The following is a 16,306-nucleotide window of genomic DNA, read 5'->3' on the forward strand; positions in this document are numbered from 1 at the left end:
AGACACCTTTTTTGTGATTTCACTTGTTTTTGAGAAACTTACCCCAAACAGCAAATCACTTCCTCGTTGAATATTATGGGGGCCCTGAAAAACATTAACAATTGCTTCAAGAACACCCAAATACTACAAAGCTCTCAGTATATTGATACAGGTCTTTAGATGTTGTACACATGAAATTGTGTCATTCCGAACTTTATCCATAATGTTCCATTTCCCCCATACTACACAACGAGATGTCCTGTTTGGGTTAAGTTTCTCAAAAACAAGTGAAATCTGTGTATGGACCCTTCTATAACATGCCATTTACATCAGAAATTGAAATTTGGTTGTAAAAAATTACTTTTCCTTTTAAAAGGAGGTCAAATAATGCCTTTTATTGCATTATTCAGAGTGGCACCACAGGAGACCAATTGAAACAGTTCTATGGGCAACATGCTGGCATGTACTACTCTTCTAGCTAGATGTCTTCTACTGTTTAAGTGGAAGGATTGGTTTCCTCCTACTTTTAACCATTGAATAAAGGAAGTTATGCAACATCTCAAGCTAAAGAAAATACGCTACTCCGTTAGGGGATCTGCAATTCCATTTTATAATATCTGGCAACCTTTCCTATCCTTTGTAGAAGACATGGACCCAACTAATTTCACAACTCCATAAACCAACCCAAATTTGAATTTGTATCATTATTATTACTCTTTTTAAATTATTATTATTATTATAAAAATATATTTTTTTATAATATCTTTGTATTCTTTTACTATTTGATTATATTACTCATTGTATATCATGTCTGGTTTTGGGGCAGGGTTCTGTTAGAGCATGGAGGGGTTGGGGTGGGTTTTAATTTAGTAGGGAGCATAGGGTGGTTGGGGTGGGTTTGATTTTGGTAGGGTATCCGTGTGTGTTCTGCCCTCTACCTGTTCGTTATCTGTAGAATCATAAAAAATGGCAAATAAAAAACACGGAAAGGAAATCAACTACGATTAAGGGGGACTTGTCAAAAAATTACTGATACTTTTTTGTTTTGTTTTCTTATTTAGCAGATTTTGATGCCGTCACAGACCCGATCATGAAGGCTAAGATGGTAGCCCTGAAGGGAATCAATAAAGTCATGGCTCAGAACAGCATGGGAATGCCCTCAATAGTCATTAACAGGTAAGGCAAAAGCTTCCCCAATGCTAGCTTTGAGTTCTTGTGCTAGGTAATGTTATTTAATTGAAAGGGTAAAAAATTATTTCATGTTCCCTAAAGCAATGATCCTCTCAGAATTCAGCATACGCCAGGAGCCCATGGACCAGATGCTGCTGCCACTCTGCCTCCACATGTGTTTGGACAGGTAAGCATCGTGAATCAACCACTATTTGTCTATCAGTCTGCCTGCCGTATGTTTCATATATTATGCTAGAAAAAAAGGCCACATTATCGTTTGTTAATTGTCTTCGCAGGACGGGAAGTTGGCTCCACAGATGGCGAGACCAAACCCCCCAAATTTTGGACCTGGATTTATCAGTGAGTGGACAACCCAAAGTTTTTCTATTTGCATTTGATTATGACATCCTCCTTCATTTTAACCAAATTATTAATCACAGACCCATTTGGTCTCTTCAGTATTTCATTTGTTGACGACCATATCCAATCCATGGTCTATTCGATTTCACTTGTATGTCTTTTGGATTTATGTATACAGTTTTGTCTCCCGTCTCTCAGACGATGGCAAGAGGAAGCAGTACGAGGAGTGGCTCAAGGAGACCCAACAGCTCCTGCAGATGCAGCAGAAGTTTCTGGAAGACCAGATTGGGGCCCACAGGAAATCCAAGAAGGCCCTGTCAGCCAAACAGCGGACGGCCAAGAAGGCTGGCCGTGAGTTCCCTAAGGAGGACGTCGAGCAGCTGAAGCATGTGACAGAGCAGCAGAGTGTGGTGCAGAAACAGTTGGAGCAGGTAGCTAACTAAATGTAGCAAGGGTTCATTGCAGGCATTCTATGTTGAGGTTTGGATTTGAGTTATTTCTTTAGTCTCTTGATTCTACATCTTTACATGGCATTATCTGTAACATAATTGGACATCCTGAGGCCTTAAATAATGTAAAGATGTGAGGTTGTACATGCTGTCTGTATAGAGCTGTCATTTACCTTGGAGGGGTGGATAAGAGAAAGATCTCATATCGTAAGCCACTTGAAACATTTTGTATTTGATTTATTAGGATCGCAATCATCCGACGCCAATAGCAACAACTAGTCTTACTGGGGTCCGACACATAACTAAAAAGACATTACAGACAAAAGACTTTAGAATTTACATACATTTAAAAACATGAACATGTAGTGTGTGCATCTATCAGTTACACATACAGTGCATTCAGAAAGTATTCAGACCCATTGACATTTTCCACATTTTGTTACGTTACAACCTTATTCTGAAATGGATAAAAGTAGAGTGGCCAGACGGAAGCCACTCCTCAGTAAAAGGCACACGACAGCCCGCTTGGAGTTTTCCAAAAGGCACCTAAAGGACTCTGACCATGAGACACAAAATTGTCTGGTCTGATGAAACCAAGCTTGAACTCTTTGGCCTGAATGCCAAGCATCACATCTGGAGGAAACCTGGCACTATGCCTACGGTGAAGCATGGTGGTGGCAGCATTATGCTGTGTGGATGTTTTTCAGCGGCAGGGACTGGGAGACGAGTCAGGATTGAGGACAAGATAAATAGAGCAAAGTACAGAGATCCTTGATGTAAACCTGCTCCAGAGTGCTCAGGACCTCAGACTGGATCGAAGGTTCACCTTCCAACAGGACAACGACCCTAAGCACACAGCCAAGACACCGCATGAGTGGCTTCGGGACAAGTCTCTGAGTGTCCTTGAGTGGCTCAGCCAGAGCCTAGACTTGAACCTGAACAGAACTGAAAATAGCTGTGCAGAGACGCTCCCAATCAAACCAAACAGAGCTTGAGAGGATCTGCAGAGAAGAAAGGGAGAAACTCCCCAAATACAGGTGTGCCAAGCTTGTAGTGTCATACTCAAGAAGACTCGAGGCTGTAATCACTGCCCAAGGAGCTTCAACAAAGTACTGAGTAAAGGGTCTGAATACTCATGTAAATGTTATTTCATTTAAAAAAAAATACATTTTAGAATAAGGCATTAACGTCACAAAATGATGGAAAAAGTAAAGAGGTCTGAATATTTCTGAATGCCCTGTACCTGACAGTACATACACACAACAATTAGGTCACATGGGGGAGAGGTGTTGTGCCGTGAGGAGCTGCTTTATTTGTTTTTTTAAACGATGTTTGCTGTTCACTTGCACTATATTAGATGGAAGGGAGTTCCATGCACTCATGGCGCTGTATAATAGTGTACGTACAGTTGAAGTTGGAAGTTTACATACACCTTAGCCAAATACATTTAAACACAGTTTTTCCACACTTCCTGACATTTAACCCTAGTAAGAATTCCCTGTCTTAGGTCAGTTAGGATCACCACTTTATTTTAAGAATGTCAAATGTCAGAATAATAGTAGAGAGAATGATTTATTTCAGCTTTTATTTCTTTCATCACATTCCCAATGCGTCAGAAGTTTACATACACTCAATTAGTATTTGGTAGCATTACCTTTAAATTGTTTGACTTGGGTCAAACGTTTCGGGTAGCCTTCCACAAGCTTCCCAACTTATAAGTTGGGTGAATTTTGGCCCATTCCTCCTGACAGAGCTGGTGTAACTGAGTCAGGTTTGTAGGCCTCCTTGCTCACACACACTTTTTCAGTTCTGCCCATACATTTTCTATAGGATTGAGGTCAGGGAATTGTGATGGCCACTCAAATACCTTGACTTTGTTGTCCTTAAGCCATTTTGCCACAACTTTGGAAGTATGCTTGGGGTCATTGTCCATTTGGAAGACCCATTTGCGATAACGCTTTAACTTCCTGACTGATGTCTTGAGATGTTGCTTCAATATATCCACACAATTTTCTTTCCTCATGATGCCATTTATTTTGTGAAGTGCACCAGTCCCTCCTGCAGCAAAGCACCCCCACAACATGATGCTGCCATCCCCCGTGCTTCACGGTTGGGATGGTGTTCTTCAGCTTGCAAGCCTCCACCTTTTTCCTCCAAACATAACGATGGTCATTATGGCCAAACAGTTCTATTTTTGTTTCATCAGACCAGAGGCCATTTCTCCAAAAAGTACGATCTTTGTCCCCATGTGCAGTTGCAAACCGTAGTCTGGCTTTTTTATGGCGGTTTTGGAGCAATGGCTTCCTCCTTGCTGAGCGGCCTTTCAGGTTATGTTTATATAGGACTCCTTTTACTGTGGATATAGATACTTTTGTACCCGTTTCCTCCAGCATCTTCACAAGGTCCTTTGCTGTTGTTCTGGGATTGATTTGCACTTTTCGCACCAAAGTACGTTCATCTCTAGGAGACAGAACGCGTCTTCTTCCTAAGCGGTATGACGGCTGCGCGGTCCCATGGTGTTTATACTTGCGTACTATTTTTTGTACAGATGAATGTGGTACCTTCAGGCATTTGGAAATTGCTCCCAAGGATGAACCAGACATGTGGAGGTCTACCATTTCTTTCTGAGGTCTTGGCTGATTTCTTTTGATTTTCCCATATTGTCAAGCAAGAGGCACTGAGTTTGAATGTAGGCCTTGAAATACTTCCACAGGTACACCTCCAATTGACTCAAATTATGTCAATTAGCATATAAGAAACTTCTAAAGCCATGACATAATTTTCTGGAATATTCTGAGCTGTTTAAAGGCACAGTCAACTTAGTGTATGTAAACATCTGCCCCACTGGAATTGTGATACAGTGAATTGTAAGGGAAATAATCTGTCTGTAAACAATTGTTGGAAAAATTACTTGTGTCATGCACAAAGTAGATGTCCTTACCGACTTGCCAAAACAATAGCTTGTTAACAAGAAATTTGTGGAGTGGTTGAAAAACGAGTTTTAATGACTCCAACCTAAGTGTATGTAAACTTCCGACTTCAACTGTATTTTTTAATTTGTTCTGGACCTGGGGACTGTGAAAAGACGCATGGTGGTATGTCTGGTGGGGAAGGTGTGTGTGTCAGTGCTGTTTGTAAGATGACTATGCAAACAATTTGGAATTTCCAAACTGTCTTTCCTCAAGTCTTTACTCAACTCTTAGCCAAGAGAGACTGACATGCATAGTATTAATATTAGCCCGATGATTACAATGAAGAGCAAGACGTGCCACTCTGTTCTGGGCCAGCTTCAGCTTAACTAGGTCTTTCTTTGCAGCACTTGACCATATACCGGGACAATAATCAAGATAACTAAAGCCTGCAGGACTTGCTTTGTAAATAGATTCTCTCCATCTTTGAGGGCTTAATTTAGGGTTTTCCTCTTGCCTTTTGGTCTTTAGCTCCCACATCATGTTGGATTCCATCTTATCGATTTTCTCTTGAAATTAAACTCTTGATGTCGGCTCAGTTATCAACTCTTTGCTTTGTCAAAATTGAGGGGACAGAAATACAATCTTAACTTGTTTGTGACCCTCCACAGCAACACACACAGCACACAAAGCTTGATTGCTGAAAAACAGCTGCTACTTCTAAATAACTGTTTGGTTTCTTGAGAATCAAGGGAAACATTGAGCCCGAAAACAAACCTTTTGACCTTTTCTTAGCAAAACAAATGGCGCCTTTGCTAATTATTTCCAACTTCCGTGACCTTTTCAATGTGGCGAGACAGAAACGCATGATTTATTCTGTGAAGTTAACACACATCCTCCACTCAGTCAATATTTCCCCAAGGCTTTTTTAAAGAGGTTTTACTATGATTATGCTATTTACTTCGTAATGGTTCAATCTGATTTCTTGTGGATTCATGGAAACATTTACTGTATCGATACGTATTATCTGGTTCCAGGTAGTTGCCAATTTTATGGAGGTATTTTGAATAAGTAACAGAAAATAGCATTTGATCACTGTTCTTTCTGTGATTGTCAGGTAAATACCAGTTTTAATTGGACGGTATAGAAAAGCAGTGCCTAAAAATGTCTCTCAATACCATCTTGCACTGTGAAGAGTTGGGTGGGATAACCTTCCGTCTGCTCACATTTCTCTTATTGTTTTTTTCCTCGTGTTATTTCTCTCTGATAGATTCGGAAACAGCAGAAAGACCATGCAGAGCTGATAGAGGAGTACCGTGTCAAGCAGCAACAGCTAAGTCTACAGGCTCCTATGATGCCAGGGATGCCACCCATGCCAGGGATGTCAGCTCATGCTGCCCCTATGATGCCCAGGGAGCCCCCTTTGGGCCAGCCCATGATGACAATGCAGCCCCACCCCAGCCAGCCTAACCTTGCCCGCATGCCCAACGTGCCAGGCTGGCACCCTGGGGGAGCCCCAGGACCGATGGGAGGCCCGGGTCTAAGAATTCCAGCTCAGATGCCCCCTGCCAGCCCTGCCCAGTTGCACCAGCCCCAGTTACCACCCCAGACCCAACTACCGCCTCAGCCTCAATCAGCCTCAATGGTGCCCGGAGTAAAAGCCACACCTGCAGGCAAAGGAGCAGGAACCCAGGGAGCCAGCGGAGGTAACGGTGGTGGTGGCAGCAATAGCCTCGCTGTGAAATTTGATGACAACAATCCATTCAGCGAGGGCTTCCAGGAGCGCGAGAGGCGGGACCGCATGAGGGAGCAGCAGGAGAGACAGCGGGTTCAGCTGATGCAGGAGGTAGACAGGCACCGGGCCATGCAGCAGCGGCTGGAGATGGAGCAGCAAGGCCTTGGTATGGGTCCCGCTGGGCTCCCACACGGCTCTGGAGCTACTAACCACAGTGGGGATAGCCTGGCCCACATGCCATTCTACAATACTGATCTGCCCCAAGACTTCATGCAGCCCTCTAGACCTCAACAACAAGCACCACCACAGCAGGGGCAGCTAGGGCCCATGTACCCCCAGCAGGGCATCGGGGCCTTCATGCTGGGGGACGAGCGCAGGCCTATGCCCAAGACTGGGGCTTTTGGTGGTCCCGAGATGGGTCCCAATTTCCGTCCCAAAAACCCCATGCTGCAGGGGCTCAACTTCCCCTCGGGACAGCCCCGTCCCGCCAGATTCGGAGGCCCTGGGATGATGCCCCAGAGTGGGGGCCGAGGCGAGGGACAGGGACTACCGTTCGGAATGGACTCATCCACCCCCCTGCCTCCCAACTACCCCGGCTCAGGCCAGTCCTTGATCCAGCTCTACTCTAACATCATCCCAGAGGAGAAGGTCAAGAAGAAGAGGAACAGGAAGAAGAAGAGAGACTCGGTCGACGACATAGACTCTGTCAAGACCCCGTCCACTCCCCACTCAGACCGCTGCTCCCCGCTGACGCCCTCCCGCGGGTCTGACACCTCATCCACCCGGAGCCTCAGCATTCCCGGTGAGCAGGATCTGTCCGATCTTTTCCTCCCAGTGGGGTCCTCTGGTTTGGCCCCCTCCACAGAACTGGAGAGGCAGCTCTCAGGCAGCAGCTTAGCCCAGGGTGGCTGCTCCAGCATGGGCTCTGAGAATGACCGGGCCCCCCTGTTTGACGAAACCCTCCAAATCAAGTTGGAGAGCATAGAGACTGAGTGCAGAAGGGACGAGGCGGCCAACGAGGGGTCTGCCTTGCAGCACGTTCCCCGAGCTGGCGGGACAGTAAAGGTGGAGGAGGGAAGCGAGGGGGGGTTTTCTTCACCCCTCCACGGTGCCAAAGGTGGTGACACAGGGAATGAGCTGCTTAAGCACCTGTTGAAGAACAAGAGCACACCCCCACCGGGCGCCAATGCCAACCAGACCCTTCCCACACAGCAGATGTCCTGTGACAAACTGCGCTCAGAGCAGGAGGACTCATCAGACCACAAAGCCACTGCCAGGCCGGCCTCCACCGCCAACAACATGGTGAGAAGGGAAAGACCACAGTATAGCATAGGTTACTGCATGTTCTATCTGAAATCGAAATATTGGGGTACAGAATTGGCTAAGCAATTGCTATACAGTACTAATGAAAACTCTTTGTTGTGTAATAGTAGCTCACTAACCCTGTCTCGTTGTAATTTCCCAGACTCCCCGGCGCAGTCAGCTGACAGGAAGCGCTGAGCTCCTAGAAACCTCGGTGCCGGAGCAGGGCAAGAGGAAGCAGCAACGCAACAAACTGACGCATAAAAACGGGGTGGAGAAACCACCATCGCGCTACAAGAGGAGGAAAAGGGAGGAAGAGGAGAAGCAGATTGGTTATTCCAGTACTGACACTCTGATGACCCAGCTCAAACAGGTACAGATCATAGTCGTCAGCCACCGAACAGTGTTGAATGTGCTGATTAGCTATTGTGTGTTGATTGGCTGATTGGTCTGGTCATGTTCCCAGTCCCGAAACATAAAACAAGAGTTTTATTTAGTACATATTTCACGTGTGTGGTGCTGCTGATTTTATAGATGAAAGTTTATCTTTTCCTGCAGTTGCTTACAAATGTGGGTGTTTATTTAGCTATTTTCTGTTAGCACACCTCATAAATCACTCATCTTAATATGTAATTACTTTCATTTAGGTGGAATTAAATGGTCCGTGGATTGTTTTAAAGAATCACTCGACATTTGTGGAGGCATAAACCGAATATTAAATGAAAAATCTAATACTTAGTTGACTAATAATAAAATAAATAAATTGTATGTCATTCAAATTATGACAAGATATACCATGGGTTATGCAGTGGTGAACCTTTCACAGGGGCACAATAAAATGTTTGCCAAAAAATTCCCGAGGCTGCATTTTGTCTAGACTGCCTACGCCTCGACTACACTTTTGATAACCATATAACGTTAGGTTAAAATTACTTCAGTTATTACACCCCCCAAAAAAGTCATTACCGTAATAACAGTCAAATGTTTTCATTAAATTTCTAGAACTAATTTTGATCCTGTTCAGTGCTTACCTCGAAATATAAGCAGTGAGAAATCCTTTAAAATACAGTACCACGTACAGCGTCCCTTCTGCTCTCACTAACCCTCCTTCCCCTCTTCCTCCACCCCCACAGCAGCTTTCCCTGTTGCCCCTGATAGAGCCCCTGATGGGGGTCAACTTTGCTCACTTTCCCCCCTTCGGCAGCGGGCAGCTGAACGGGGAGAACAGCCTGTCGGGATCCTTTGGCAGCGCTTCGCTGGGCGGCGTGTCAGACTACTACTCCCAGCTCATCTACAAGGTGAGGAGAGATCACTAGTTTATGCACATCCATCCCTTTCCCAGGTGGAGGATAGGAAAAGGAAAAATTTTCCTAGAAAATAAAATAGATAGCCGCACAAATTTCCCTAGTTGAATCCAGTTACGATGTTGTGTGATTTGCCATTTTGTAGCAGAACAACTTGAGCAACCCGCCCACCCCTCCAGCATCACTCCCTCCCACGCCGCCCCCCGTGGCGAGACAGAAGATGGTCAACGGGTTCGCCACGGCCGAGGAGCTTACCAGGAAAGCTGCCGTCTTGGGTGGCCATGATGGTAAAGTGGGACTCAACATTTTCTAAATCTTCTGTGCCTCTGTCTCACTTCTTTGGAGATGTAATGCTGTAGTAATATTATAGATAATATTAAAGAGTGACCTAAAATGTATTATATATCAAAGAATCCCTACTGGGATTGCAATGGAAAAAGAAAAAGACAGATTTCTAAGGTCTGAAAATAAAAGGAACAATACATGTTTTACTTTCTCCCTATAGCGTTCCAGACAGAAAAAGACCTGCTGGCCCATGCCATCACCCAGGGGCCCAAGACGGTGGACGTCCCCGCCTCGCTCCCCACACCACCCCATAACAACCAGGAGGAACTTAGGTGAGCCTTTAGGGGACTTGCAAATCCACATTTCAATGGGAGTCAGGATAGTTCCTACCTGGTTTGAGCGAGTAACTGTAATTTTGCTTCTGAACAGAGAGTGGAGTATTAAACAGACTTATACCCTTCTGCACTACTCAGCCGAGCCAAGCTGTATTGCCCTGGCCTGGTTACGTGAAGGAGCCCAGTGGTTGAACTAGTTTCCCTGATTCTGTGTACATCCCAGGAGCCAGGACCACTGTGCGGACAGGGACACCCCTGATAGCTTCGTCCCCTCCTCGTCCCCCGAGAGTGTGGTCGGCATGGAGATCAGCCGCTACCCCGACTTGTCAAATGTCAAGGAGGAGCCCCCCTCCCCTTGCTCCTCCCCTGTAATTCCCATGCTGCCTAGCGCCAGCGGGAAAGGTAAGAATCACACATACACAACTTTCACTCCTGACTGAACAAGAGTTACAAAAATCTAATCCAATTTTATTCATCAGGTGTGAACTAACAGTGAAATGCTTAATTACAGGCCCTTCCCAACAATCCAGAGAGAAAGAAAATAGAGAAACAATAGAAAAGTAAAACACAATAATAGATACACAATGAGTAACGATAACTTGGCTATATATATACTGAACAAAAATATAAATGCAAAAATGTCAAAGATTTTACTGGCAACAACTCTGGTTGATATTCTTGCAGTCAACATGCCAATTGCATACTCCCTCAAAACTTGAGACATCTGTGGCATTGTGACAAAACTGCACATTTTCATGACCCTTTTATTATCCCTGGCACAAGGTCTACCTGTGTAATGATCATGCTTTTTAATCAGCTTCTTGATATGGATTTGTGCACAAAATTGGAGAGAAATAAGCTTTTTGTGCATATGGAACATTTCATTTCATCAGTGTACAAGGGGTACTAGTACTGTGCCAGGGTACGAGGTAATTATGTACATATAACTAGGAATAAAGTGACAGATTGTAAACAGTACCAGGAGTGTATGTGATGCGTCATGCAAATAGTCCGGGTAGCTATTTAACTAACTACTTATCAGTCTTATGGCTTGGTGGTAGAAGTTGTTCAGGGTCCTGTTGGTTCCAGACTTGTTGCATCCGTACCACTGGTCGTGCGGTAGCAGAGAGAACAGTCTATGACTTGGGTGTCTTTGACCATTTTTAGGGCCTTCCTCTGACACCGCCTGGTATAGAGGTCCTAGATGACAGGGAGCTCGGCCCCAGTTATGTATTGGCCTGTATGTACTACCCTCTGTAGCGGTTGGATGTCAAGCAATTGTCATACCAAGCGGTGATTCAGACTGTCAAGATGCTCTCAGTGGTGCAGCTGTATAATTTTGAGGATCTGAGAGCCCATGCCAAATCTTTTCAGCCTCTTGGGGGGAAGAGGTGTTGTCATGCCCTCTTCACGACTGTGTTGGTGTGTTTGGACCATGATAGGTCCTTAGTGATGTGGACACTGAGGAACTTGAAGCTCTCGACCCTCTCCACTACAGCCCTGTCGATGTGAATGGGGGCGTGCTCGGCCCTCCATTTCTTCTAGTCCACGATTAGCTCCTTTGTCTTGCTGACGTTGAGGGAGAGGTTGTTGTCCTGGTAGCACACTGCCAGGTCTTTGACCTCCCTATAGGCTGTCTCATTGGTGTTGGAGTTGTGTGCAGCCACGCAGTCATGGGGGAACAGGGAATACAGGAGGGGACAAAGCACGCACCCCTGAGGGCTCCCCGTGTTATTTTATAGTTATGTTGGGTCATAAAAAGTTTTTCTTGTTACTAATGGTAGCCATTATATTGGTAAATATCTTTAATAATCATTCTCAGGCCAGTATTGTACAAGCATCATTTGTGTTAGTTCCTCTGTAATATTAGATTGTCTGTTTGTTTCCCTCAGGGACTGAGATTAAGCGAGAGGTCAAGACTGAACCCTCAAGCTCCTTTTTCGGGTCCCAGTTCAGACAGGCTCCCTCCTGCTCCAAAGCTGGCCTGGTATCCATAGCTATCACCTTGAATCCGGTCGCAGCGGAGGTGAGTGGTTAAATGCAACTGTAAACAACCCATTTTGACAACTATAGTTGATCTGATCTTAGACACTAAATGGCAGTAGACATTCTGAAAACATACATACAGTTGAAGTCGGAAGTTTACATATACTTAGGTTGGAGTCATTAAAACTCGTTTTTCAACCACTCCTCAAATTTCTTGTTAACAAACTATAGATTTGGCAAGTCGGTTAGGACATCTGCTTTATACATGACACAAGTAATTTTTCCAACAATTGTTTACAGACAGATTATTTCACTGGGTCAGAAGTTTACATACACGAAGTTGACTGTGCCTTTAAACAGCTTGGAAAATTCCAGAAAATTATGTCATGGCTTTAGAAGCTTCTGATAGGCTAATTGATATCATTTGAGTCAATTGGAGGTGTACCTGTGGATGTATTTCAAGGCCTACCTTCAAACTCAGTGCCTCTTTGCTTGACATCATGGGAAAATCAAAAGAAATCAGCCAAGACCTCAGAAAAAAATTGTAGACCTCCACAAGTCTGGTTCATCCTTGGAAGCAATTTCCAAACGCCTGAAGGTACCACGTTCATCTATATAAACACCATGGGACCATGCAGCCATGGGACCATGCAGGAAACGCGTTCTGTCTCATAGAGATTAACGTACTGTGGTGCAAAAAGTCCAAATCAATCCCAGAACAGCAGCAAAGGACCTTGTGAAGATGCTGGAGGAAACGGGTACAATAGTATCTATATCCACAGTAAAATGAGTCCTATATCGACATAACCTGAAAGGCCGCTCAGCAAGGAAGAAGCCACTGCTCCAGAACCGCCATACAAAAGCCAGACTACAGTTTGCAACTGCATATGGGGACAAAGATCGTACTTTTTTTAAACAAAACTAGAATTGTTTGGCCATAATGACCATCGTTATGTTTGGAGGAAAAAGGGGGAGGCTTGCAAGCCGAAGAACACCATCCCAACCGTGAAGCACGGGGGTGGCAGCATCATGTTGTGGAGGTGCTTTGCTGCAGGAGGGACTGGTGCACCTAACAAAATAGATGCCATCATGAGGGAGGAAAATTGTGGATATATTGAAGTAACATCTCAAGACATCAGTCAGGAAGTTAAAGCTTGGTCGCAAATGGGTCTTCCAAATAGACAATGACCCCAAGCATACTTCCAAAGTTGTGGCAAAGTGTCTTAAGGACAACAAAGTCAAGGTATTGGAGTGGCCATCACAAAGCCCTGACCTCAATCCCATAGAAAATTTGTGGGCAGAACTGAAAAAGCGTGTGCGAGCAAGGAGGCCTACAAACCTGACTCAGTTACACCAGCTCTGTCAGGAGGAATGGGCCAAAATTCACCCAAGTTATTGTGGGAAGCTTGTGGAAGGCTACCCAAAACGTTTGACCCAAGTTAAACATTTTAAAGGCAATGTTACCAAATACTAATTGAGTGTATGTAAACTTCTGACCCACTGGGAATGTGATGAAAGAAATAAAAGCTGAAATAAATCATTCTCTACTATTATTCTGACATTTGACATTCTTAAAATAAAGTGTTGATCCTAACTGACCTAAGACAGGGAATTTTTACTAGGATTAGATGTCAGGAATTGTGAAAAACTGAGTTTAAATGTATTTGGCTAGGGTGTATGTAAACTTCCGACTTCAAATGTACATTTTAATAAACTACTGGGTAACCAAGCCAGACCATATGCAAGATAGACAAAATGGGTTGTCTCGCATAAGGCTGTTTGTATTGACCACGAACTTATTAGACCACCCTGACCCTTTCCGGACCTGTAGAACATCCCTGGCATGGTGGCTGCGGTGGCCGACCTGCTGTGTGTGAACATCCCCGTTAGCTACGAGGTGAGCTGCGGCCCCGAGCGTAGCTCCCTGGCCCTGCTGGCTGGAGTCAAGGTGCCTCAGACCAAGGGTGTGGACCCCCACCACGCGGCCATGTTCCCCCAGCAGCCCCCCACCATGAGGTTCCTGAGACCCCCCGGACCGCACACCCATTCCGGAATTAGCCAGCAGCCACCTACCAGCGCCGGTCAGTACACACCAGCAATGCAACTTTAAACTACTGATAGTGATGGGAGAAATAGGTGTTTCTGGCCCACAGAGCTAGTTAAATCGTGGTGGAACCATATCTTTAAGTTAGCACTTTCTTTTACTGGTTTTCCTATTACTTTCCATACAAACAATTGTCTGTTTAGAAAAGATTTTGAACAAAGAGCTAGTCATGGAAACACTAGTCTGTGTGTGAGCCAGAGCTCTCTGATAGTCCTATCTAGCCTTTATTGATCATGTCCGAGATTTGAAGTTTAATGAAATCCCCTAATGGTTGGGGATGATGAACCTGTTAGGTTTTCGGTTCCAGACTTTCAAAGTATAATATGGGTGACTTAATTGATTTTGAAGAAGCCATGTGAAATGACACAAATGCAATCGTACTAGCGGTCTTTTGTTCTTGTTCACCTGTCTTTCACCCAGGTGTTTTGATTGACGATACATTTAAGTGTTCTGCGATGTTGATGGTCAGTTTGATTGAGTTGTTTGTGTTTTAGGTCCGTCTGCCAGGGGAGACGGGCCTAAACCCCAGTGGTGCTGGAACTGCAAGGTGCTGGTTCTGGGAAACGGAGTCCGCAAGTCCACCAAAGACCTACCCTGCAGCAAACGGGTAAGCCCCAGATCAGTTGTTGCTCGACTGAAGCAAATATTTTAATTTTACTATGCAAGTCAGTTAAGAACAAATTCATATTTACAATGGCGGCCAAACCCTAACGACGCTGGGCCGCCCTATGGGGCCGGTTGTGATGCAGCCTGGAATCGAACCAAGGTCTGTAGTGACACCTCTAGCACTGAGATGCAGTGCCTTAAACCACTGCCACACTTGGGAGCCCCAAAAGTATTGTTAATTTGAACAATTTTAGTCATTTGAATTGTATAAGCCTGAAGCCTCATACCTATCATGTCTACAGTATAAATTTGGTTGCTGAGGAATGAGATTTATCTGAGCCAAAAAAGTCAAGCTAAGGCCTGCTTTTATGAATTTATCAACCCCTCTGAGATTGACAGTTTTTTTTTTGCATTATTAAAATTCATGTCATCATTTGCTCTTAGTTCCTCCAGCCCTCCCTTATGTACCATCCATATAAAGAGCTCAAGAGCTTGAGGTTAAAGTATACTTTGAGCACTTCAAAGCATGCGACCTGCCTCAAGTCCTCCCTTAGGGGGGTACGTAGAAAACGGTTGCCTTATTATGCTAATCCCCGTTCCCTTTGGGGAAGTAATGATCCGCCCCAGAACAATTACCAGGTTAACTGCCTAACCCCCGAGGGACCACTGCCACGACACACTTCCTTATTTACCACGGGAGGAGTCGAGATGGCCCGAGTTGAGCAAGCGGGTGGAGTATGTAAATGCAAGGCTGTTTAAATCAGGAGTTACCTTTGATGTCTTTCTCCTCTTCCTGCCAGCCCACACACACTATGCAAATGTCCCGACTCTTTATGGCGTCAACACAATGGCTGTGGCACAGCAGGTTCCCATATGTAGGATATCTTGAGGATCACATATGGGGTAGTAGTAGTTGTTTCTGGACAGTGCCGAACTGTGTGTCTCATGCATGTTCAGGCAGAGTGGCCCTGTCTGTGACCTGGGTCATGTTCATTAAGGCAAAACGTTTTGCAACGGAAAACAAAAATGAGTGTTTCTAATTGCACAGGTTGTTAATACCTGCCCGTTTCACTGAGACATTTCTTCCTTTTTGTGCCTAATGTACATGATGCTGACTTGTCTTTGCTTTCCACAGGAGAGACCGAACCATGCGGGGGGCAGCATGGTCTTCTGCAGCCATAACTGTTTCGTCCTCCACACCACTGCCACACAATCCAAAGCCATGGACAGTAAGGTGTGTATCTCTAACTGTACTCAACACTTATCTTTTGCTCTCTTAGCTTTTTGAGAGAACCTCACTGATACCAGTATGGTATGTAGAAAATCCTGAAAGAGTCCAGGATTTTTTTGTGTGGCATTTTCCAGGTCTGGAAAAATACTAAAATCTTTTTGGGGAAAATCATAAATTAATTTCATAGTTTCTGTTAATGTAATTTATTCAGGCACATTTTATCAAAGGAATAAAAATCGACAGGATCGGAATGACACTTTAGTGCGTCTGTGTTTGCGAGCATCACCTGCATTTGTGCAAGACGAGTGGGCCGTTGCTCAAGTAGAACAAGACAGTCGGCATTGCAACAGCATGTAGGCCTAGCCTCTAAAAACTAGGTAGCCAATTCAAAACATATATTGTACCCCCTAAGGTTGATGTCCGCGCCCCCCCGCAAAAATCGAATTAACATAATAAAACATTTTATTTGTTGACTGATATATACAGACAGTTCAGAACAAATTTCCTTCAGACTATCTGTTGTTCCATTCGTTTGTATGGGTTAATAGCAG

At 44.6% G+C, this 16,306-nt stretch overlaps 1 protein-coding gene across 1 annotated transcript in view; it reads left to right on the forward strand.

Moving 5' to 3' along the window:
* LOC120050620 (histone-lysine N-methyltransferase 2C-like) overlaps window positions 1–16,306 on the forward strand; it is a 96,944-nt gene that overhangs the window by 69,931 nt on the left and 10,707 nt on the right. The window contains exons 22-35 of the mRNA XM_038997209.1: window positions 1,044–1,155; window positions 1,252–1,336; window positions 1,446–1,509; window positions 1,708–1,940; window positions 6,138–7,904; window positions 8,068–8,277; window positions 9,038–9,202; window positions 9,354–9,495; window positions 9,714–9,825; window positions 10,052–10,230; window positions 11,721–11,854; window positions 13,646–13,895; window positions 14,413–14,525; window positions 15,660–15,758. Of these exons, the coding sequence (XP_038853137.1) occupies window positions 1,044–1,155; window positions 1,252–1,336; window positions 1,446–1,509; window positions 1,708–1,940; window positions 6,138–7,904; window positions 8,068–8,277; window positions 9,038–9,202; window positions 9,354–9,495; window positions 9,714–9,825; window positions 10,052–10,230; window positions 11,721–11,854; window positions 13,646–13,895; window positions 14,413–14,525; window positions 15,660–15,758 (3,665 nt within the window). The remainder of the gene's footprint in view (window positions 1–1,043; window positions 1,156–1,251; window positions 1,337–1,445; window positions 1,510–1,707; window positions 1,941–6,137; window positions 7,905–8,067; window positions 8,278–9,037; window positions 9,203–9,353; window positions 9,496–9,713; window positions 9,826–10,051; window positions 10,231–11,720; window positions 11,855–13,645; window positions 13,896–14,412; window positions 14,526–15,659; window positions 15,759–16,306) is intronic.

The sequence above is a fragment of the Salvelinus namaycush genome, chromosome 7, assembly GCF_016432855.1.
Source record: "Salvelinus namaycush isolate Seneca chromosome 7, SaNama_1.0, whole genome shotgun sequence".
NCBI lineage: Eukaryota > Metazoa > Chordata > Actinopteri > Salmoniformes > Salmonidae > Salvelinus > Salvelinus namaycush.